We start from the raw sequence: 25741 nt of genomic DNA on the forward strand, positions 1-25741 counted from the left end.
CTGGTTCCAGTGCTCATTTTGACTGTCACAAAATTGTCAGTTGTGACAATATATTTTGTAAAGACAGCATAATTTCTTATGTTTGCCAGGAGTACATTCCTTCTTAGAAAGAAACAAACTAACTTCTTTTTAACACATTGCAATTTTTTTGTTGTGCACAAAACATCATCAGTATTGCTTTATGAGACACATCAAACTTTAAGATTTCAGAGGTAGACAGTTTGTTGAACATCCCACTGATACTATCATCCAAGAAGTTACTGTCAAATTCATTTTGTTTCAAAACATTTTATAACCAGTTAGTTTTTCATTTTAAAAAATAAGTGTTTGCAATCTGGCAGTACATTTAATAACTACTTCCACTAAGTTAACTTTAAACTGTGAAATGATAAAGCTATCTGAACTAGAAATACAAAGTGGTTTTAAAATTGATATAGCACACTAATACATGCATGGATTCAGTTTTAAAGATAAGTATTACACATTCCACTTATCATTAGTTGTTTTAAGCATTGTAGTGCAAACGTTATAGTAAAATAACAACATTATCATTTCCTGTGGCAATTAATACTTCTTGGCATGTTCATTAATATAATATGAAAAATATCATCCATTACAACATTTTTTTAAGACAAAGAGTAAATGACAACACATATTTTGTGAACAATGAAGTAAAAAATCATTTGAGATATTTATTAACATAACATCTGTACATCACATGAGTTCTCAAGAAGGGATATGTACATGAAAGATTTGGATGGTAGATTAACAGTCAGATGATGCAGGTACGACTTCTGATATATCGTGCTGCTGCTTCCACTTCTTTGCCATTTCAAGAAGACGAAGATGAGGCTGTGCTGCTTCATTTGTAGGGAAGATGTAATCGTAATACTCTTCCCATCCTCCATCAGCCTGGTTGATGCAGAAAAAAACAAGACTTAACATCCAATGATTGACAGATTTGTAAGTTTTTAAACAGTTTCTATTCTTCGTGCTGCAAAATCCAGCAACATGAAATACAAATAAATGAAAGTTTTAAAGATTAAATATAGAAGGAGCTCACATGAAACAAATAAAGATCTCCAGTTATGTTATTATTTATTACAACATTTTTGTACAAACAACAACAGCATAAAACATATTCAAATCACAATCCAATTTAAAAATAAAAATTTTGGAAATAATCTTTCTACCAGGACACTACCAGTTTCATGTTGTTGAAGCATAATACTACAAGTTACTGTGATATATGGATGTGTATGTGAAAGAATAGAGACAAGTATAGACATATATCTACAGAAGCATTTGTGGTGTGTGTGCGTGCGTGCACATGGGAGTGACTATTATATTGACCTCTCCGTTTTAATTAAGTCATATTTATCTGAATTTCAGTCACATATTTTTATAAACATCACCTTACTAAACAAGTACTGTATCATACACTTTTGCAGATCTATGAAGCAATATACTACACTTAGTGGAATTATAGCATGAGGTCTACAAATACATTTACACTGTAGAGTGCAGTCTACAAAGATACTATCACCATAACGGTTTAACCTTCCTTTACTTGCAGTTGGCACCAGTTATTACAAATTGCACTTTTAAAGTATTAAAGAAGAAAATACAATTACATAATTTTTTTAGGTCAAACATAATCAGAATGAAACAAGTTTCACAAATCACAACTAGCACACTTATAACCTAAATTTAACATACTCTTTTAGAACACATAACTTATTAAATTACTATTATTATTTGCTGAACAAAAACATGGAGAGATATAAATTGTTTAGCAATAAATTATGTTTTAGTGAATCATTAAAACAGTGATAATGATAGATCTGTGTAGAATACAGGCTATACTATAAATATATTTGCAGACTACACCCTACAGTAGAATCTCAAATTATTATCATTTGAAAAGATCTAGTTAAAGCAAAACCATGTATTTGAACTGAAGTAACTTACTTATATGTATTATTCCTTCCATGACAGGCTCAGTATAACATATGCACATGTTAAGTATTTGTACTATAACTTTTGATGTAGTATATATATTCACAAAATTTGATAGAATTTTAGTGAAAACTCTAAAGTTTTTGTGGACAAAAAAATCATACTTTTAACCAAGTATTTTTAATAAAGATTTGTTTATGAAAGTATTGAGTATGTTTCATTACTAGTCTGAGGGTGAAAGTGTTTTTCATATTATAATTAAAAAAAAACTATTCTTCCTCCCAAAATTCTCAAATATTATTTGTGTAATCTCTAAAACTTCCTAAATAAATTTCAAACATTTGTTTTCAGTAAGACATGATATTTTGTCTGTTATTTTCTTTGTCCTAACTATATTGGGTCTGTCAATATGACCAAACTCGTAATCACCATAAAAAACTAGGAAATAAATATAAATTACATTTTTTTTTCAAATAAAGTTAAAGTGCACAAGGAAGGAAAACAATGCTTTCTTTTAGAAAAATACTGTAATTTGATAGTGACCATTTTTATCATAAGTTATATTTCATGTAATAAAATAATCAGTAATAAATATTCTATTTTAAATTTCTATATAGACCTAATAATTTTACTTCAAACCCATACCACTAAACATCTTTCAGAAAGACTATTTTTGATTCTTTATGATAAAATAAGATACTGAAGATTTACTTACTCCTGTTTCTGTCTGGATCTTTTTTCTTTTCTTAACTTTCTTTGGCAACTGTTTCTCAACTTTTTCTATTGATAATCCATCCCCATACTTTTCCTATAATACAACAAACAGCATAATTAATTTTGTAAAATAAGCTAACTATAATTTAAACTTGGTATACAGCTGAGCAGAACTTACTCTGGATAAATGTGTGAATAAAAAAAAAAGCTTTAAGTTCATGGTTTTTGTATAGTTCAAGAGTTACTACATGAATCCTTTTTTGTGATGATGAGAAAAATGTATTCCCAAGACTGCTGGATTGGGTATTAAAACTTTGATCAAGATAAAGTACATAACAATGTTTCGACCTTCTTACACTATCTTCAGGTTAATAATTTTTGTAATAAGATAAGAACAACTTCAATGTTTATATCCTACAAGGCATGTCAAGAAAAGAAGGATAAGACTTCACCATTACCATGAAACATATGACCACCATTACTCAAGTAAACCATGTTTTAAATAGATAATTATCTTTTTCACTGACAATTATTTATCCAACTAACCTATACCAAAAAATGACACTACTTTAATAATCTCTCTTATACTCATGGATTGAAGAGGTTTAGGTGCCTTATCATTATGAATCTTTACTTTGTATGATATCAGTAAGTAGGGTTTTTCATATATCATATCTTTTGCTGAAGACTTTGATTAACCAATCACTAATGCTAAACAGATGTAAAGCTGTATAGCATAGGTTCACTTCAATAAAACAAAATGTCACTTGTAGTAGATGTATGGATGCAAAACTAATTTTGAAAGACCTTCAGTTTTGATGCAAATCCATTTAAAATTGATTTGCAAGAAGGACAAAGTACAGATGATACAAAAGGGCAGATCTTAATTTAGTTATATTTTTCTTTATCTTATGCACTTCTTAATAAATCATTTCACTGTTTAACATCTTAATTTCTGCCATAAACTGTTTAGCTCTTACCACTGTAGTGGTAGTAAGTTCCACAATGTTTCCATTTTAATATCATTTCTTAAAACTTGTACAAATAAAAAACACCAAGACTTGCAATCATATGAACAAATGTGGTAATTGTTAAGAAAAATATGTACCTCAAAATCTTTCCAAGCTTCCAATAACATCAATCTTTCCTCCTTTTCCTCGGAATGTTGAAGGGCCTTGTTTGCCTTTTCATAAACATGCCGAGCTTGTTCAGTTGTATTATAGGTTTGTTCAAACTTGGCAAAGCTAATCCAAACCTTTATAAAATAAAATTTTTATTTTAAGAAGTATCATTCATTAAGATATAATTTATAATTCTGGTTGATATACATATGTGGTTGTACATGCAAGTTATATATATATGTGTGTGTGTGTGTGTAAAATATACACTTTTTTATCCTTTTTTAACTTCTTTTGTCAATATTTTAGATTTTTTGTCTTTATTTGACTAAATCTCTTATGAATATGAAAAAAAAGTGTACACGCTTTTTTAAATCATAGGGCACTTTTTTCAAATGTAAAATACGTGTACTATCTTTCATAAATAAACTGGTTGATCCCAAATTTGTGTAATTATGAATATCATCTTGAAATATTTTATAATTCCAGTTGTTCATCTTATCTTTAGCTGTCTTCAAGTTCATAATGTATCTACATAAAACCTTTATACATGAACAATAACTGTATAAATAAAAGTGATTTTAAAACCTTTGTTATGTTTACTAAACAATGCAGGTATTGCATCTATAAATTATTTTTAAAGCAAGAAGTATTAATTTTTTCATATACAATTAGAAATACAAGAACTCAAACTTGAATACTTTACAAAAATGTTTTCAACTCTACTTTTAGTACTTTTAACCCGAACAAGCACCTTATGAAATACATCAGTTAAGTGGTGAACTTAAATCTCCCTCAAGTTTAGACACAATTATCCCAAGTTTAGAATTTACTGACAAGAAAAGAGCAACAGGTCAGTAACACTTGCCAACTAATAGAAGCTGTTATAACAAATCATAATGGAATTACAAAGTGTATTCAACATCACAGCACAGCTCAAACCTGCAGTCAGGATTACAACACTGTCAAGTGAGCTTAAGAATTAAACACACATACTGATAACTCACTTTTACGTGTTGAGTTCTTTCTAACAGCCTCTCGTACAGTTGCCTAGCATTCTCAAATTCTTCCTGTTCAATCTCGAAATCGATGTAACCTTTCCATATCACTTCAGGCATATCAAGTCTCGGCTGATTGATAGCTATCTCGTAAATAGCTCGGGCTCTACCAATGTCTCCCAGAATTGTTTCCAGTTCAGCAAACTGTGTAGGTTGAAACAAAGAAGGAACGATATAAGTAGTTCAAACCTACCATATACTCTTATAATAAAGTGAACAACACAACAGTTAAATTATGTAACAGTTACAGTTTGTTTATCACATTTTTGTTCCTATTATTAAGAACTTTTCTTAAATATAAGTGAAATATTACTTTATATATCTTTTTAACTTTGATGATACAAAATTGTAAATAAGTTATGTTTTTGTTGAAAATCAAACAAGGTAAATAAGTTGTAAATATTATTATAATGCAGAAAATGTTTTACATGAATACAACATTAGTGCTCTTTCATTTTACTGAATATTAATCAAAGTTTATGTACAGACTGGTGTTTAATAAGTGTAAACACATAGACATCTTGTATGTATAAATACATTTATATTCATGCTAGATCTAACTGAATTTTACCTGCTGTAAAACAAAATCAGAAAAATCACTTTATCTGGTCAAGTAAATACAAGAAACCCTTTACTAAATGGTAAATATCACAAAATAACTTGAACAAAACATCTGAATTGTTATTGTACGCATTCAAAACTTTATTTTATTTTTTCATAAATCTCAAGTTCTACAAGGAAAATAATTAACAAACAGAAGAATGTTTTATTTAGTTTAGTTTCTAGCCTGACAAGGAACACAATGTTACAATAAATACATTTTTTTATGGTAAAAGATGATATTTTAAAATTATATTTAAAAGTTCATTTGAGCAAATACATTTTGGAATAAAGACTTCAACATCTAATAACCAGTGCACAAAACAAAAATAATAACACAATGTAACAAAATTTTTACTTGTTTTTGTTCCTAGACAGAATGTGTTATTTCCCAATTGCTTATGCCTAAAGTAAATGGAAAAGACCTATTTTTCTCTTAAAACTTTGCTTTCGTAACCTGGGAGCATATAACGAAAACACAACAGGAGACTATATTTAGGGGCTGATAAGTGAAAGTGATTTACATTACAGTTACAAATCTCGAAAAACTACTCACTTCTAAACATTTTTGTACAACTTTAGTATAAATACATGTGAATCTTCATTTGTATGCTGTTTTATTAAGACCTTATTTAAATGAAAATGTGCAAATTTGCCTGTTTTTACATAGAAAATAAGTTAATTTCTAAATTTCAATATCCAGGTCACAAAAGCAAAGTTTGAAGGGAATGATGGCCATTTTATGTACTTGTACAACATAAGCAATTAAGAAATAACACATGCTATCCAGGAACAAAATTTGTGTTACATAATGTAATTAAGAACTGCGTATTGTAAAATATTGCACACATTTAGAATTATGAAAATCAAAGCAAGTGTTAGTTACAGAAATGATTTAGGTATTAAAATCTTTTATCTGACAGTGCAGTCTAGTTTCATGATAGTGATTTGTGACTGATGTTCTAAACATTTACCTTTAGCCATGTTGAACAGTTCTCAGGAGAAAACTCAAGGTATTTTTGATACAGAATTCGACATCGATCAAATTCTCTCAGCTGAATTTCTAAATCAATGTATCCTCGAAACAGTTTATCCTTAGGACACATTCCAATGGATTTTCCCTAGATATATACTAATGCATGTTAAACTTTTACAGAAATAATGTAATGGAATAAATACAAAAAAAAAAGTTAGTGATAAAAAAAATCTTCCATAAAGGCATCTCTGTCTGTTTATTATGCAAAAAGAAATCAATGTACCTGTTTATTATGGAAAACAAACTCCACTGTTTCTTACAAGGTCATGGTGAAATAAAGTCAACTGAACAAATACCTGGATAATTTTTTACAATTTTTTACATTACCGTAGATCAAATTTATGTTATTTGTATCTTGTTACAGTCAAAACAGCTTAACTGGCACAGTCATTAACAAGACTTAGTCTTTCATACAGAAACACAATTTAGTTGTTCATCTATGAAAAGTACCAGTAAAAGTTTGAAAGTTAGATTATGTTACACCAGACTTACCAGCAGTTTTCTAGCAGCGGTAAGATTCTTCTGTCGAATTTCAAATTGTGCTGCAAGAAGCCATATTTTAGCAAATGTGAAAACTTTATGAGGAATCAGCTGCAAGCATGCCTGGTAGACCTGTCGAGTTTGATCCATGTCGCCAACTTCTAACTCCTCGTACAGAGCGTAGTTGATCCATAAGTAAACGTATCGTCTCCAGTACCTCTTTTCCTGATATATCAAAAAACAATTAAAAAAAAACTATTTAAACTTAAACAACTGAAAACATTTCCAATACTCAGAAACAAGAATTTCACTCAATAACATTAAAAATCTGAACATTAAGCATTCAACTTATTCAAATACTAATTTATTTGTGATAAAACTAACATTTATTACCATATTTTATATAGAAAAAAGCATGAATTCAGAACTCCATTCATTTCCTTACACTGAAATTAAAATAAAAAACGTTTTGTGAAGAGTATTATAACTGTATGTTATATATTTAAGCATATAAAAACTTTTCAATGGAAAATATTTTTCACATTTTTTAAAACATGGTATCTCATTGTAGAAAATAATCTCAATCCAAACAATGCATGTTTCACATGTTTCAGTTCTTAACTTTCTAGAATACAAAATGTCCTTCTTAGAGATGTTTGGATAATTAATTAATATTTTGTTACACTAATGTTTTTCCATCCAGCATTATATTTGCTTGAAATGCTGATGATTTTTTGATATCTTTGTATTAATAAATGTGTGCTATGCACATGTACATCAAGATTACATATCCAACACTTATAGAACATCGAACCTTTGATGGGGGAACATTCGCAATGGATCTTTCGTACACTTCCCTCGTTACATCAATGTTCCCTTCACTTTCCATCAGTCTTAGATAATCAAACCAGGCATCATAGTTATGGGGATTGCTCTTTACTTCCTAAAGATAATAGTAAAATAAAAAAACAAACTATTAACAGATATCATAGGCTATGTTTAGATTACCGATTCCAGTCTTATCATTTTCAGAAGTCAATTTAGGTTTTGTCAACTAATTTTTTTCAAATAACATTCTAATTAACTTCTTAGAACATAAATACTTATCACCCTAATTTTAAAGTAAAAACATTTGATTGAAAACACTATGGTAGAACTCACAAAAACATAGTCTACTTTCAATCTTTTTTTTGTCTTTTTTAACTCATGTATTTGGCATTAAAAACAATATTTCTTTTGCTTAAACAGGATAAATACAAGAGAAAATCTTTCCTAATTATTTAAAACTACAGAGCCTATGAATGTTAAGTTCAACATATTTTACTTGCAACTATTCAAAGTTTGGGTTAATTTAATTACACTTTAGAAGCACAAACACATGACTTCTGAAGTCTAATACAAAACTGGAAGATGATTGACAAAACATTTTATTTACCAAGGTTTGAATGATTCGAATATACTTATTTTATCATCAGTGAAATCTCAAAATCGTGTCACAAAGATATTTATAAACTAATGTTACAGTATCATTAAATTAAACATAGATATTGAGTATTGGCAAACAGCAGAAAAAAAACTAGTTATTAATGATACCATAGTATTATTCAATAAACATCTTTGTAACACAATTCTGAGGTTTCATTGAAGATGGAATAAGAATATTCTAAATCAAATGTGTTTCATCACCTGTCTTCATCTTTATTATTATACTTTGTTTCCCTTAACATGAATCCACTGCCAATGGCTTCTGATAAAAATGTATCTGATAATATCTGATTAGAGTCCCTGATGTCACTGAGCAAAAACAGTCTTAATAAATTCTAGCATGAAATTATTAATATTTACCTATAACTCTTCCAATGAAGAATAGAGAATATTCAGTATATATAAACTCTTACCTACAAAAAAATGATTAAATATGAAAACAAGACCCAATCATGCATTTACTTCACCGAACCAGTACCTCACCCTCAAAAAACTGTTTCAGACAATCTTACCATCCTAATGATGAAATTGTCATTACATGCAGCTAAAGGTGAATATCTTAAAGAAAACAAGGACTGTTAATAATCAAACAGTTTATGTGCCTCCTTACAGACTGATACTCCTGGCAATTACAATAACCATCACAGAATAAAAATTCTTGAATATAAAAACAATTCTGATCAGAAAACTTTTATTAGCTTTCTGAACAATAAACTCTCCGATACTGAAATCACTCCTCTTAGTAAAATTTTTTGAATTTTTCTCCTACCAATGTTATAATGAGTGAAAGGGAATTCTCTTTTAATCATGGAATTTGGGTCTTTGAGAATTCTTTCAAAACGAACCATACTCTACCATCACTTTCACAGAAAAGACTTTCCAGAAAGCTTCCAGAGACAATGGACCACATTTAAAAGCAATACATCAATTAAAATTATTCAAACATCAACATAATTTAATCATTTCCTCACTCAATGAATTTGAAAACTTTGATGAAATATTAACCAGCACAGGAGTAGTGTAAAAGTTACTGAAAATTAATACATCATGAAATTATAAAAATAAAATAAAAACAGAAGACTATATAAACTTATTTTTTGAGGAGTCATTATGCTTTAGACTTCATTTTTTTTTTTTAAATATTTATTATTTTAAAAAATAAATTTTCATGTCTGACTATTTCTAAACCTCGGAGATATTTTTTATGGAAGTCAAACAATGGCACTTTTGCAAATATGCTCACAGTTATTACAGTTCTCAATGAATTAAAAATTGGTTTGTTTGAATTTTGTGCAAAGTTGCTCGAGGGCTATCTGCACTAGCTATCCCTACTTTAGCAGTTTAAGTCTAGAGGGAAGGCAGCTAGTCATCACCAACCACTGCCAACTCTTTTACCAACGAACAGTTGGATTGGCTGCACATTATAATGCTCTCACGGCTGAAAGAGTGAGCATGTTTGATGTGACAGGGATTAGAACCCACAACCTTTGGATTACGAGTAAAGTGCTTTAACCACCTGGCCATGCTGGGCCATAACGAATTAAAAAAATCTGCAAATATAGAGTAGACTTACCTCTTCGTACTGAAACCTTCTTTTGCTTACGATAACATCTTCTATACCAGCTCGATCACCGTATTTCTTTTCATGGATCGTATAATTCTTAAATAGTTCTTGAGCTTTCTCTTTTGGTATGTGATCAAGAGCATATTTGTAAATAACCCGCACCCTGTCATGCTGAAACAAAATTTTAAACTTACATCAAAAAAAAGTTGTTTTAACACTTACGAAAGCAAATTTTGAAAATCAATAAGTTGAAGTGTATGTGTGTGTGTTTTCTCATAACAAAGCCACATCGAACCCATGATTTTATTGTTGTAAATCCGTACTTACAGCTGTACTAGTAAAGGGCATAAGTTGAAGTTTCAATCAAAATTGTTTCTTATATTGCAATCTTACTTTACCTGTTACAGATGGAAAAAAAAATTGGGAGTTTTAATCATTTCTGTGTGTGAAAACATACTCTTAAATTATTTTCTGTCAATAAGTTGGTCCAATAAAACTTAATAAAAGTGTATAATTAATTAATTTAATTAACAAAGTAATCAACAAAGTCAACCTTCTTTATATTTCAAATAATTGTGTTCAAAATATATTTATTACACTACTAGCATTCTACACGTATTTTACTGGTTAGGACGGTATACGTTTGATTGAGATAAACTTAATTTCAAATTATACATATAACTACATTACTACAAGCCTTTTTGCATGTCAGCTGATGGTCTCTGATTTTACTTACATAAAAGCTACTCTAGGAAAGAAAGCTGGCACAATACCAACACTATTAATTTGTTTTTAAACACCTCCATGTTAGATGATCCTGAGATAAACTGTTTATATCATATTTAAGATCACCTTTCAAGATAATATCACTAATAATTTCCATAAAAAGTCAACATCAGCAGAAATCTGTTCAAATGTATCAAACTCACATATCCTTGTTAAATAATAACAATAATTAAAATGACAATAAATGGATTAAGCATATTTTTGGGAGGTTTTTTTTTGTTTTTACAACTTTTAACTATCCCTAAAGTTTATAAATAAATAAATTAAACCTCTCTCTGGTTTTCTTCAAATTTTGCAAATGCAACAAAAAGTTTTTCGTCCATGTATTCTTCACCATAAAACTCTACAGCTCTTTCAAACACTTTCCTAGCATTTGAGATGTATCCATTCTGTTCTTCAAATCTGGCATATCGGATCCAGTTTTTTATTTCTGGATGGACTATCACAAGTGGACTGGAATTAAGGAAACTACTTTATGAACTATTATTATACTCACACGTAAGCCAAATTATGTGAATTTAATTCTGAGAAAATACAAAATTTGCCCACGAGTGCTCATCATACAATACTTAAGATGTACCTGTTGAGCTATGGCCAAGAATTTTTTATACCTAAAACTCACTTTAATCAAAGAATAAATGAAATAAGTGGTTACAATATCTGGATACACTTTCTACAAAGCATTATTAAGTATTAAATGTCAATCTGACTAATAATGTCACTTCTCATGTCTTAACATGCACACAGAATGTACAGGTTATTTGTATTGTTTCCGAGATCTGTTTCCACAAAAGAATATTAGTTTTATTTCTGTTACACTTCAACATATGTTAGTAAAGACCAATAACCTCCAATTAATGTATTGCAGTGTATTAGGCTAATGTTCACGTACTTCCTATGGGATACTCTGTTCTTACTTTAATGCCATTTTCATTAACAGTATGATTAGAATGCTTCATATAATTTTTTTATTATTGTGTTTTTATCAGAAAAATTATTTGATTTGTTAGCTTAATATATGGACTTATAACCAGTCTTAATCTTATAAGCTGGCCAAACCATATGTTACCGGGTTACCTTAAGAAAGAAATACTAACTAAAAGTCAGAATTAATGACATTTTTTTTTAAAAAAAGGGCATAACAGTAATAACAAAGTGAGTATATTATTTATTAATCAATATGTGTTTAACCACTTGTAAAATAAGTCTAAACTATATCTGATAATTTTATTTTCCAGGACTAATTAATGTAAAAATTAAAAATGCAGATAAACTGGCATGAAGAAAATAATGAACAAACATTTTAACACACATAATGTAGTAAATTCTTCACCATAAAAGAGGTTATAGAATTTCCAGGTTAGAAAGCAGTTATTGTCACATTAGACACTATTATCAACTGTCTAAGGATATATCTTTCATAGATGTTTCTTGCTCTTTCTAATTCCTTATAGCGCAGCTCAAACTTGATGTACGTAAGCCATGGTTGTTCATCTGGTTCCCACTCCATCCAACGTTCAAATATCTGTCGAGTTCCAGGGATGTTACCGAGCATTTCTTCCATGTAGCTATATTTGTACCAGAACTGGTTGACTCGTGGCAGAATGGACACTGCTCTGTCCCACAGATTCCTGGCATGGTTGACCTGTCGATGTCTTTCAAAACATATTCACATCAGTTTACATTCACTGTTAAAACCCTAAACTAGCATAATTAAAAGAGTACTAATGCAAGAATAGTTTTCTAAATACCAAACAATACTACATGCAGTATTCGCTCTGAATTGAATACTGTTGGTTAACTTGAAACTGGAACAAACAGAAATGTTTAAGCTTTATATGATCAAAGTTAATGGAGCAATATGTTTAAGCATTTTACATAAATTTACTGAAATAAACTACTAAAATTCTCTATCCTCAATTTACTTTAATGCTATACCATAATTAAGGGCCATGGTATTTGTTGATCATAAATGAAAAAAAATTCTTATTAGAATTAGTGCACACCTAAAGAAGGTAGTTTATATTTTTTAACAAAGCATTTTAACTAAATTTAAATTTCAAAAGTTTTTCTTTTTCTTTTCTTTGTTTATGATAAAGAAACTAAGGTCATTGCTGACTCCATCTCTAATTTTTAACGTTTCACAAGACAGACAGAGCTAGTCTTAGATAAAAATGTGGCTTGTGCAATATTTGTATTTGAAACCCCTAATAAGAACTGCTAATTGCAATGTTTATTTTAACATTCCTTAAGGTGAGTACTTTGTGCAGGGACACACAATGCTAACCCTGTAAATAGAATGCAATCAACATCTCTCGTGATGCTCTTTTATCAATAAATACAGCAATTACAGTACACATTAAAACACTAACATGCTGAAATGGTTAGCACATGCAACGCCAAGTTTCAATTCCTCGATCAACAGATTGGAAGCATTTTATGAAACAATAAATTTAGCAATTACCTTTTATTAATTAAAATAACATAGCATAAACCTATAATAGTTAATCAAAATTAATTTCACTTGAAACACAAGGATAAAAATTCACATCTCTGATGTTCAAGTCAGAGCTATTACCCAAATATTGTGATATATATAACACAATAATAATTACAACATGATTGTATCAAATATAAATCATTTATGAACACTATAGTCTGTCAGCTGAACAAAAACCTCACCTCATTTCCATTTCAGCATACTTCAGCCATAGAGTAACGTTTCTGTGGTCCACATCCAGTGCTCTCTCGTACACTGAGCGAGCCCTAAAAGATAAAAAAATAATAATAACATCTAAGCAACTCACATAAAAATAATTTCTTAACCTTTTAAAATTATAAACAGGTATGTAAACAAATTCATGTTAAAATCAATATGCATATTTTATCATCAACATAAAAGTACATTTGTGATATAAAACAATCATTAAAATGTGGCAGACATGTTTTTTTCCCCAAATGTTTGTATTTGTGTTAATATTACATATATTTTAAAAATTAGTTTCTGTTACCTTTGGATCTCTTTCTGACTTTCCTCCCATTGGGCATATTTGATCCAGTTTGAAATAACTGCACGATTTTTTCGGATGCTGTCTTCAAAGGCCTGTTATTGACATAAACACAATTGCTAATGTGCATTGTGTATGAAATATAAAGTTTATATGAACAACTGAAAGGCACTATTGGAACAAAATGTTTAAATACCATAAACCATACTTTTATTCTTCATTAGAATCGATTCACAAAACACTATGTTCATAGCTTAATCAAATGTCCATTGAAAATAAAAATATGTTGAAAGTCCACCAATAATTTTAATGTACATTAAAATACAAACAATATAAGTTAAGTACTTAAGAGTAAAATGAATAACAAAGCTAAACAATAGACTATCCATACTGTGCTCATTGTGAGTACCAAAAACCAAACTAATCATAGCCATTATGAAACTTGTATAGCTACACTGTGATATTCTCAAAATGAATGATACACATGCTTACAATGTATTCAACTTTCCCCAAGTCTTATTAAATCTCGGTCACATATACTTCTGTGTTGAAAACGTATTCATTTTACTCATGGTATGGATTTCAAAATGACATTTATTATTTAAAAGACTAAAATTGATCAAACGAGAATAACAAATGTTAAAATTGTATAGATAATATAGTTTCAAAAGAAATGTTTTCTGAAAACCAAACAGTTATAAGAAAAACCATTCATCAAACTTACTTTTCGTTTTCTTAACTGATACTCAGCCAATTCATCTGGATCAGATATCTTTTGTTTCGGTGGCTGTTAACAAAACAAAAGCATGCTTTAGTTTAAATTAATATTACATTTAGTATTTAAACATCTGTAGATTGTACTTCAATTAAACATGTGAATCCAAATGTGATGAGCACAATGCATGGAATATAACCATGATAGACCGTTATAACAATACTTTATGATAACTGAAGAAAAAAGTGTTTAGTCAATTTTTTTTTTTTTGCTAAATATATGTTTTGATAAATATAATAAATAATCATTTTCTAATTTTTTTTTTCAGATATACATTCCCAATGCATGTGTTATGTCAAAATTTTTGAGCCAAACACATCGGAGATGCACATTACAAATAGTCATCACAAGAGTTTTGAATTTATTAAGCTAAAAAGCTTCCCACAATTCTAGTTTTCTTTATGCAAATAAATGAATCCTTTGAAACTATAAATGATTACTGTCTTTATTATTCAAACCACATGGCATTTATTTTTAATTTTTCTATAATCATAATAATCAATTAATTATACTGACAAAATTACATCCCTAACAGTACATTTGATAAACTACAAACCTATTGCTTTCAATCATAGATTTTTTTTTACATGTTACACATATATAAACATACATATTATATGCAACTGTATACACATTTTGGAGTAAAGCAGTTAAACCTGAGAAGGATCAGTTAGAAATGTTGCAATTTTCAGATCCTGCTAGTAATATATAATAGTCAGTAAGAACTTTTTATGTTTTGTTTCCTTTCCCAGATTTATGCGATATTTCACTAGATAAAATCATAGATAATGAGTAACTGCACTACATTTTAATATATGAGAAAATTACATGTAAATTCAGTACTGTTATATTTTCAAAATGAGACCCAAAACCTAAGAGTTTTCAAATAGTTGACTATTCTTTGTCAATACTGTTAGTTATTACTCACTGGTGGTACGATTTCTAAGTCACGTTCTTTTGCTTCTCGTAATAACTGTTCTGCTGTAATCTGAATTTCTGCTGGAGTTTTATTTTTAACCTGAAAAAAAAAAGAAGCAATATTATTAATAATATGCACATTAATTCATATTACCATAAAGAGATATCATAACATAATATTTTACATAAACAAGCCTGGGCAAAGCAACAGGGAATAAATTTGTCCAATAAAGTTAACTTTACTCTCCAATAGCCTACATACTCTGTAAATATTTATACATTATGTGAAAACACCAACTGAAAGAAGTATATTGAACAAACAACACAGAGTATAAAGTATCAGCAACAAGAAAAGTGTATTCCCAAAGTTTTTTTATTATTAAACATACGTGTACACGAAGACTGGTAAGGCTCCATTCTACATGTAATCTTACTGACTTTATTATAAACATATAAATTAGACTTAAAGTTAATATTATTAGGATAGGCTAAAATTATTTTCTAATCTTCCAGAAGAGCTAAAAAGGTCTATGATTATAGATTTATTATTAAGAATTAATGAAGATTTTTATTGTAAGGTAGGTAGGTATTCAATGTTTATTGGCACAAAGCTACAAGTCTATCTGTGCCAGATAAGATGTGGTACAGTATAGGTATAGGGCAATTAAGGTAAAAAGTAAAATATTTAAAATTAGGAACTGCCAGGAAGACTGAAGCAAGAAGTACACCCTTAGATAACTGGGTTCAGTTCAAAAAAAAAAAAAAAACTAAAATGTGTAAAATTAAGACTTGCCAGGAAAACTGAAGCATCAAGATTGAAATTGCAGTCAGCCACCTGAAGTTGGCCTTTCCAGTCCTGGATTCAAGTCAAAATAAAAATTGAAAAGTGTACAAGAAATTGTGTTAAAACATTAAATGTGTAAAAGAAATCATGCTAAAACATAATATAGTCTGATAAAAAAAACCTTAAATGGCTCTTAAAATTGTAATAACATGAGTGAGATGGGCAGTATCACTTATAATATGGACCAAAGTCAAGGGCAAACTTGCCTTACAAATATCTTTAAAATGGTGTCGTCATTCTCAGTTGTAACGATGGCATGATAAAATGTGAATGATTGTGATCTGAGTGCCACACAGACCACACATTGTTGCAGCAGTACAAGATAAAAGGAAGTGGTGGGTTAAAAAACTGTGACCAATGCATAGCCTTGCCAAAACGACTTCCTCTCTTCGATCCTTACAAAAGCAAGAGGTGATGTCGAGAAAACTCATTTGTAGAGAAAAGTATATATGTAAAAACGGCTCTTTTTGGGTTGGTCAGTTACCTATTTCTTTCTTTGTGAACCTGACAATAACCAAAGAAGGTCGAAACGTTGTTTGCCCCTCTACGTAAAAAATTTTCTCAACACAAACAAGCCATTTTTACATATATAAAAGCAAGAGGGCCAAAGACCTAGAGAAGGTTTGATTTAAAAAAGCTTGTTATTGTGTTGCTCATTCCAGGTTGCCTGCCATCTGGTGTACAGTCTGGATTTGATAACTGGGCCATAGTTCATGTATGGAATGGGTACTGGGATGATAGACCCAGAACAGACAGACAAATACCAACATGACCTGGTATCCAAAAGAATTAGACGGAGATAGATGAGAGAGAAAGATGGGCCAGTTTGTTTTTGATATTGATAAGAAGAGGGTGGCAACTATCATGGAAGGATTCCAGGGCCAATATACAGCTGAGTGAGTATGTATATATTGTACAATTTCTATATTACATTATTTCAATATGATTTAGGGCAAGAGAGATGGCATACAATATGGCAGTGAAAACAGAAACTGTAGGGAGAGTCTGTGTGCCACAATCAAACTGTCACAAACCATGGCAGAGCCCACTGAGTCACCTCATTTGAATCCATCTGTATATATATATAGGAATGGATGGATCATATGAAAGATGTTCAGCAAAGAAAGAGCAATATTTCCAATCGGGTGTATCTGCTTTCCTCAGATGACTCAAAGATAGGTTACAATTGGGAACAGTAATTTGCCATGGTGGGATAGGCTGATTTCAAGAAAATGCAATGTTATTCACAGATAAATCAAATTCTTCCCAATTGTGCCTGGATACGGAGACTTAAAGGAACAATGGCAGATTTTCTGTTATTAAAAGGTCTGGTCCATTGTGGTTGGAAAACACAAATCTGGGTATGATGCTGTGGTAAGGATTGAAGTTTGGAAGCATACATTGGAGACAGTTGCAAATGGCGAATATATAGAGGGGGTTCATGAGATTCCACACACAGACTCTGCATGGGAGAAGTACGAAAAGCTCCAATGCAAAGCCAAAGCTCCTGGTGATGGACAGGATCCAACATTTTCAATGCTGATGTTCTGGAAGAACCATAAACAACAAACCCATAGTTATGTTTGGATTGGACAAGGGCATGATGAATTTTGAGCATGGAATATTGATCTGCTCCCCAGGAAGTAAGAAGAGAGGATACGGAGACTGTTCAATGCTTTTAGACATTTGATATGAAGTTGCTTGGTATCAATATAAAATTTAATTTACAGTCAAAAATAAGACCTAAGAACTTTGCTTCAGGGATGACAGGAAGTACAACATCATCAAGACAGAGTTCTGGAGCTGGATGGATTCCCCATTTGGGGCAGAAATGTACACAAACAGTTTTAGAGAGTGAAAGTTTAAAACCATTTGTCATGGTCCACTTCAATATATGATTGATCGCAGTTTGTAGCTGTTGTTCAATAAACCTCATGTTTCATGACTGACATGAGATGTGAAAGTCATTAACAAAAAGACTGTTTGCAACTGTAGAGGGTAGCTGTTCACTGATGGCAAAAATCTTTATAATGAAAAGTGTGACTCTCAGAATACAACCCTGAGGGACTCCAAATACCTGTGGGAAAAAATGAGAAAGTGTTCAGCTCACACAGACTTGGAATCGGTGCTTAATTAAGAATTGCTTGATGAAAAGTGGTAAGTTGCCACGTAATCCATATGAGTGAAGGTCTAATAAGATGCCATATCTCCATGTTGTATTGTAAGCTTTTTCTAAATCGAAAAAAAGTAACAAGAAGTTGTCACCTTAAAAAGGCTTATCTGTTTGATGTTTCAAAGCAAATTAAGTGGTCTATCATAGAGCATTGTCTTCGAAACCCACACTGAATAGGTGAGAGGTTGTTTGATTCAAAAAACCAAATGAAGTGAGCATTGATTATCCTCTCCAAGATCTTACTGAGACAACTTGTCAAAGCAATTGAACAGTAATTAGAAGGAATCGTTGGATCCTTTCCAGGTTTCAGAATAGGGAGTATGATAGCTTGTTGCCAAGCATCTGGATAGACATTTTTCTGCCATATCCGATTAAAGACAGCTAGGAGAATAGTAAGAGAGTTCTGGGAAAGGTGGCATAACATCTCATAATGTATATTATCAGGTCCAACTGATGTACTGCCAGACCAATGAATTGCAAGTTTGAGTTCCATCAGTGTAAGAGGGTGATTGTATTCATAGGAATGGTCAGTTGAAAAGGAAAGAACCAGATGCTCCACCTGTGTTTTAATGGCTAAAAAAGAAGGGAATAAGTTTGAAGAGCTAGATACATGAGAGAAGAAGTCTCCAAGAATATTGGCAATGCTCTGTGCATCTGCAACTTCGTGGCCATCAGATATTAAGATAGAGAAGGAGGCAGAAGTATATCTTCCACTCACCCTCCAGATCTTATCCCATATAGCTTTTGTGCTGATGGTTAAAGAAATGCTGGAGGTGTATTTAAAGATTCCTTCTGGCATTGACGTCTAACTTGCCGAGTGTGTGCATGGGCTTGCTGAAATGCAATGCAGTTTGAAAGTGTGGGGTATCTTCAAAATTTATCCCAAGCACCTTTCTGAGTTTTTTGTGTTAAAGAACAAGCAGAATTCCACCAAGGGCTGGGATTCTGTGGGAACATGTCAAGGTTTTAGGGATGCACCGAGTAGCAGCTTGTATAATACTGTTGGTTACTGCTGCTATACAATCATCTATAGATGATTTACATAAGATGGCAGGATCAAGTTCCAAGAGAGTAGTGGAAGAAGGCCAGTTGGCCTGGACCAACTTCCACCGAGGTACATAAGTCGTGTGGTACTGATCACGGCCAATCTCTTGTAATATGATAGGAAAATGATCACTACCTCATGGATTGATGTCAACCTCCGGGAAAAGTGAGTGAGTAGCGAAAGGGAACAGACAGAAAAATTTATAGCTGTAAATGACTGACTGGGTGCATGAAAATATGTGTAATAGCCAGTATTGAATAGAGCCAGGTTGTGGTTCAGGAGCATATGCTCTATGGCATGCTCTCCCATATCAATACAGGAGCCACCCCAGAGGGAATTATGCCCATTGAAATCTCCCAAGATTAAAAAGGGGGTTGGCAGTTGCTCAATGAGGGTAGCGAGATCTGATTGATTGTAATGCATTTCAGGTGTAAAGTATAGAGAGCACATAGTGATGGTACACCAAAGGAGACACAAATGGCTACAGCCTCCAAGAATGTGGTCAATGACAGGGACCAGGTGGGCACATGCTGATCAACCAGCAGTGCAACTCCCCCATGTCCCCGTCCTACACATCGCCTGATGTTCCAGTATAATGAATAGTGTTGGATAGTAACTGTATTTGTAGGCTGTAGAAATGTTTCCTGCAAAGAAAGACATATGGAATGATAAAAGTCAATCAGTTCTTTGATGTCAGTCACATTTGATTGGAAACCTTGACAGTTCCATTGGATTAGTGTAGCCACGTGTAATTATTTCAGAGGAGAAGACGGTAAAGAGTCCTTCTGCTTATGATCACGTTATTTTTCTTTATTAGATGTGAATTTATCGCCCTCTATGGATCATGCTCTAGCTCGAATGATTGGGTATGAATTTATCGGTACACGTACTGCTGATTGAGGGCGCAGACGAATGGTTTAATTTTTGAGGTATCAAGAGAGGGAGACCCCATGGAAACATCTTGACTTGAAGAAGGCAAAGTTTAGCAAAGACTGGAAGGTGTGGTCAGGAGAGAGATGGAAGGAGACACTGATTCGTGAAATGTGTTGATTTTGGGAAGTGTTTCATTAAGATTTGCTTGTGAAGATTGTGTAGGGGATAGGGTAAGGTCTGTTTGAACTCCTACTGTAATAGTAGAATGGGTTACAGCAGCATAAATTCTGGTCGGAATAGATAATAATAATAATTTTCAAGCCTCTATGTAAGTGAAATTGTTAACTGTCTTGAGATGTTGTACTTTTTTTTCTTCTACCCATTTAGGGCAAGAGGTAAAATAAGAATGATGTGTACCATTACAGTTTACACAATGTGGTTCAAGTTGGTATTTGAAGGCATTATGGTCTTTACCATCACAATGGATACAGGTCAAAGAACCACGGCAAAATTGTTTTGAATGACCAAATTGTTGACAATAGAAACATCGTACAGGATTTGAAATATAAGGTTGCACCTTACAATTAAAATATCCTGCTTTTATTGTGGTGGGAGGACGTGGTGCTGTAAATGTTAGTATCAGAACATTTGTTGGTTCCAGAATTCTATCTTTTCACATGAAGATTTGCTGTACTACTGCAACAACTTGGGTGGTGAGACCTGCAAGGATCTCCAATTCAGGAACAGTCCTTAAATCTCTTTCAACTATGACTCCTCTGGAAGTATTCAAAGTGGAATAAGGAGTAACCTTAATGGGTATGTCCCCCAAGGCCTTTGATGTCAGGAGGAGTTTGGAATGCTGTGATGAAGATGTTTCCACTAAGATGTCTCCCAAACGTAGCTTTTTTACTGGTTTAGGGGAGCCAGCAAACCCTTCTGAATAAAAAATGTGGACATCTGCCCTAGAAATCTGTCACTTAAGGAATGTAAAATTAAGAATTGCAGGACAGATTCAAGTGGTGAGTTAGCTGTACAGATTCATCAATGCATGGCCATTTTCCAGTAGTCGGGTTTTTCTTGATGGTTTCAAGTTATTTTTTTGTTTTAGGAGTATCCATAATAAATAGAAAATTTTTTGGTGCCCACTGACCTCACCCACCACCATGGAGCCCTACAAGTGGACGCACTACAGTGCCGTAAGAGCACTGCAGCGACACCAGGGTTTCATGAGCACTATACCTGAACACCAGTGTCAGACACAACATCCACAATGGGTATTGTAGACATTCTCTGCTGGTACTCAGTTGACCCTGGTCCAAATGGACTAGCCAATTAATCCTGGGGGAGCCACCCCAAGACCACCCGTTTACAGGAATTCAAGGCCAAAGTGGTGTGTTGGAGGTGGACCCCTCAACCACCAGGATCCTCTCCTCCCTTTCATGGGTTACCACGCACAGCAAACACGCAGGTGGATATTTAGATCCCAGAGGATGTAAACTGTAAGAACAGAACCTTCTCTGAGAGGTCCCCTCATCATGTACAGGAATCCACATTGAGGGGTTTTATTGTAAGATTTGAAGTAGAAAACATTTTCAATTCAAGATAGACATGCTCTTAAAAAGAAGAAAAATCTAGGATAAATGCCATAAGTAAAAGAGCTTTATAATGCTGGTTAACAAATTTTTAGTTTTGTTCTGTATCTTATGAAAAATATTGTAAAGGTTATTGTCTCTACTAACTTGACTCTAAAAACTAATTCAAAAACTACCATGTCTAGTTTTCCAAAGACCAAAAATTTAGTTTTATGTAGAAAATCATTTGGTTGGGATATCTTTATTACATATATTGAAAAGAACACAAACATAACAATTTGATAAGTACATTTGAAATTTTTAAAGTGTACAGTGAGGTATGTAAATATGATAGGAGTGAGTTTAGTTAACAAATTAAACGTGCACCTTTTTTTTGAACAACTGACTGATAAGGTACAAATTAGCAGAATGGATTGTTTTTTCTAAGTATATTAAAAGTATGCAAAATGTTGAAATGGAGATCAGGTCCTTGAAGAATGCTAATGGCAAGGTTTTTGTTGAAAACCATCAGATAACTGATTTTTAAAATGTTTTCTAAAGGAAAATCTTCCCTTATTAAATTGTTTATCTTTATTCAAGGATGTTATCCAAATGATGGAAATGGTATGGCCTTGGTACTTGAACCTTCTAAAGATAATGGTCAATAGCCACACAAGAGATTAGTTATTAAAAACATATTTGTGGGTAATAAGAAAAATTAGTGAATTAGACTGCATGACAGATGTGTGAGAGAAAGCTAGAAGTTTTAACAAGGTCCAGTTAAGTTGAACCCTTGTTACTAATGGGGTGTTTGAGCCTTTGCTTTTTCTTGTTAACATTAATGGATAAAGAAAATTATCTTAGTATAGTCAATGATAGCCCCATATCAGACTCAATCGTGGGGCCCTGTTCTTATCAGTTATACTACACTACAACTTTCAAGTCCAAAAACAACTACTCTATACACTGAGAATCTAATATATTTTACAACAATATTTACAAAAAAAGATATCACAGAGGCAAAAATGTTATAACTGTATTAATAATTTTAGTTACAAAACCATTGAAAGAAAATCATGCGAGCAACAATAGATGAGTAATTATACTATCAGTAGATGGTTATGTCTTAGAAATATAAGCCATGCTTTGGGATGAGTATAAAAGTCTTAAAAATTTGAAAGTGTGTTTGTGTCTACAGATAACTCAGTTTTTAGTACATTAGGTTTTAATAGTAACTTTTTGTCAAGCCATTTCAAGTAAATGTAACTGAGTCATGATGGCAGAGAACTTGATTCTTTTACTAATTCAGGCTCCATATAAATACAAAAGTTACATATTCTTAAAACTGCCAGAGAGTATAGTGGTGTACAATCTCTGTTAATAATAGCAAAACTAATAATTTTCAGAGTGTATTGATACACATTTGATTATGAGCCAAACTACTTACCTTAAAATCAATAAAATCTCACTTGAAATACTGTGTTGAGTTTTTGTATTGTTTATCCAACATCATTTACCTACTCATTAGAAACAGTTCAGATGCAGGGTACTTAGATGAATCTTGGAAATAAATGGTTTACTTTTAGAAATAATTTAAAGTCTCTCTATTTTCTCTTGGATAAAAAAAAAAGAAATGATCTTCTCAGTGAATAATACAAGATTATTTAGAGAATTAACACAATGAATTAGAGAAAATACAAAGACAACTGTTATTTCACAAATAATATACTTATTAATGACCATATTTGTTTTCCTCAATTCCATAATTATGGAACTTCACCAAGTATCGATGGTTTTCAAGTATAAAATATAATGAATGTTTCTGTTTTAATTACATTATTTTCTGAAGAGAATAGGAAGAGAAAACAATAGTTTAAGGTTTGAAAATACAGGTTAGGCTCCAGTTATAACAATTACTTAAGAGTTTAAAACAGAAATTTCAAATTTCGTAAAAAATAAACTGTGAGTTTATTATTCAACTTTCCTCAAACAAAGGTTTGTGGGGCAGTTTTGGAGAACCAAATGGTTCCTACTTCACAAGTTTTGTTACAATGCCTAAGTTTATTTGTTATTTCTCTATCCTCCAGGGTTTACACACATGTATTTGTTCAAGTAACTTCAACATAGAATACTGTCCATTGATATTACTATTATTAGTAATTCCTTGGATATGGAATCATGCTTAAATATTTAAATGGTAAGGACTACTTTTGAAATGTTTTATTGGTTTAGTTTCATAGATTGTTTAGTCTCAACCACAGGCAGCTAAACAAATTTGAACTTCGAAAGGAGGCATCTTAATATTTACTATGGTAACTGTGACCACTGAATTCCAAGTTCAATACAAGGGCTTTTCCTGATCGTTATGAACAGTTATATATTCCCCATTCAAAGGGGCATTTTGCTACTGAGTCAACATTTGTGGACACGATACCCTTTCCTGGTTCTGATGTTTATTGCCGAGATGATCCAACAAGCCCTTTGTTGTCTTAGTAGTAATAAAAGTAATATGATGTTATAAATATAATGTTAGGACTAGTGATATTAAGTTACTATTATTGCTATATTTTATAAAGAAATAACTTAATTTAACACAATCTTGATTTTGACTTTTAGCTAATATTACCACTACTACTACTTACTACTATAATACAGCATATTTACCTTTGCCACTTTAGGCACTTTTTGTAATTTCTTGTCAGCTGAAGAATCCATTTTACTTATCTGAAGTTAACAGAATTTTAATATGTTTATAAACACATACTTCTTGAAAACACTTAAATTTCTAACCATAACCAAACGATCTCAACATACCAGGTTTTTCTTAACCCTAATACTAGAAATATATATACTGTTGCGCTCTCTATACTATTATATAAATATATATATATACACACACACATAACATACAACTTAAATATTAGAACGCAAACAATAATACATTTTCAATCATTAATTTAAACTATTTTTCTGATAATTAAAGATTGTTTTCATGGTGAACCTATTCCTATAGGTATTGATTTCTTATATTACCACCTTAAAATCAAACACGGAAATATTATTATAATTATCATTTGTATTTGCTTGTTTTAGTTTTATACTAATATTCAAGGTGATTGTTTATATTTGTGAACCATTTTTAAAATTAGAATTCATCCAACGTCTAAGTGTATATAAGTTGTGATGTTATATTTAGGTAACACATAATGTTAGTAATACACGCCTACCTTCTTCAATTGTCGTTATATTGATTTATTTTTTCAATTTTTAGCTAATCGTTTCCCGTTACTATATAAATATTCTTTTTTATATCCATAGGAAGCATTAAGTTATCTGTAGTATAAATAGTTATCTGGTCAAAACTTGTATATTATTTTTTTGCATTCTGGAGTTTTTCGACTTTGAGGTTACCATTCGCCAAACACGTGTTAAGGCTTGCGAATAACAATAATTTTAGACATCTTTATAGTTTAAAGATGAAATAACTAATCTTAAATATCATGTGTAAAGAGGGTTTAGCCCGTTATATTTAACCGATTTTGAATATTCACATAAGCAAGTCACGTAACACTATAGTCTCAATAAAATGGCAGTGGAACATCATGTGTTAAAATTATGTTGGTTTGGTTTGTTTGGATTTTCTCACACTGAGTTATCTGCTTTTGCTTTCTCTAATATGGCCCCCAGCTAGTACAGCGATAAGTCTACGAACTTACAACGTTAAAATCAGGGGT

At 31.5% G+C, this 25741-nt stretch overlaps 1 protein-coding gene across 2 annotated transcripts; it reads right to left on the reverse strand.

Annotated features, from left to right (window-relative positions):
- Window positions 1–655: 655 nt before the first annotated feature.
- crn (pre-mRNA splicing factor crn) lies at window positions 656–24869 on the reverse strand. 2 transcript variants are annotated; one of them, XM_076461652.1, is made up of 15 exons: window positions 24672–24869; window positions 15512–15601; window positions 14533–14595; window positions 13812–13903; window positions 13483–13566; window positions 12214–12455; window positions 11070–11248; window positions 10024–10185; window positions 7780–7908; window positions 6978–7190; window positions 6424–6570; window positions 4799–4993; window positions 3782–3928; window positions 2675–2767; window positions 656–912 (listed from the first exon to the last, which is right to left on the reverse strand). In XM_076461652.1, exons 1-15 carry the CDS (start codon window positions 24720–24722, stop codon window positions 766–768), a joined length of 2034 nt encoding a protein of 677 aa, XP_076317767.1. In that variant the 5' UTR covers window positions 24723–24869; the 3' UTR covers window positions 656–765. The 2 variants fall into 2 exon arrangements, with proteins under 2 accessions (XP_076317767.1, XP_076317775.1); XM_076461660.1 differs by lacking the exon at window positions 6424–6570.
- Window positions 24870–25741: the final 872 nt, after the last annotated feature.

The sequence above is a fragment of the Tachypleus tridentatus genome, chromosome 1 (genome assembly GCF_004210375.1).
Source record: "Tachypleus tridentatus isolate NWPU-2018 chromosome 1, ASM421037v1, whole genome shotgun sequence".
In the NCBI taxonomy this organism is placed as follows: Eukaryota; Metazoa; Arthropoda; class Merostomata; order Xiphosura; family Limulidae; genus Tachypleus; species Tachypleus tridentatus.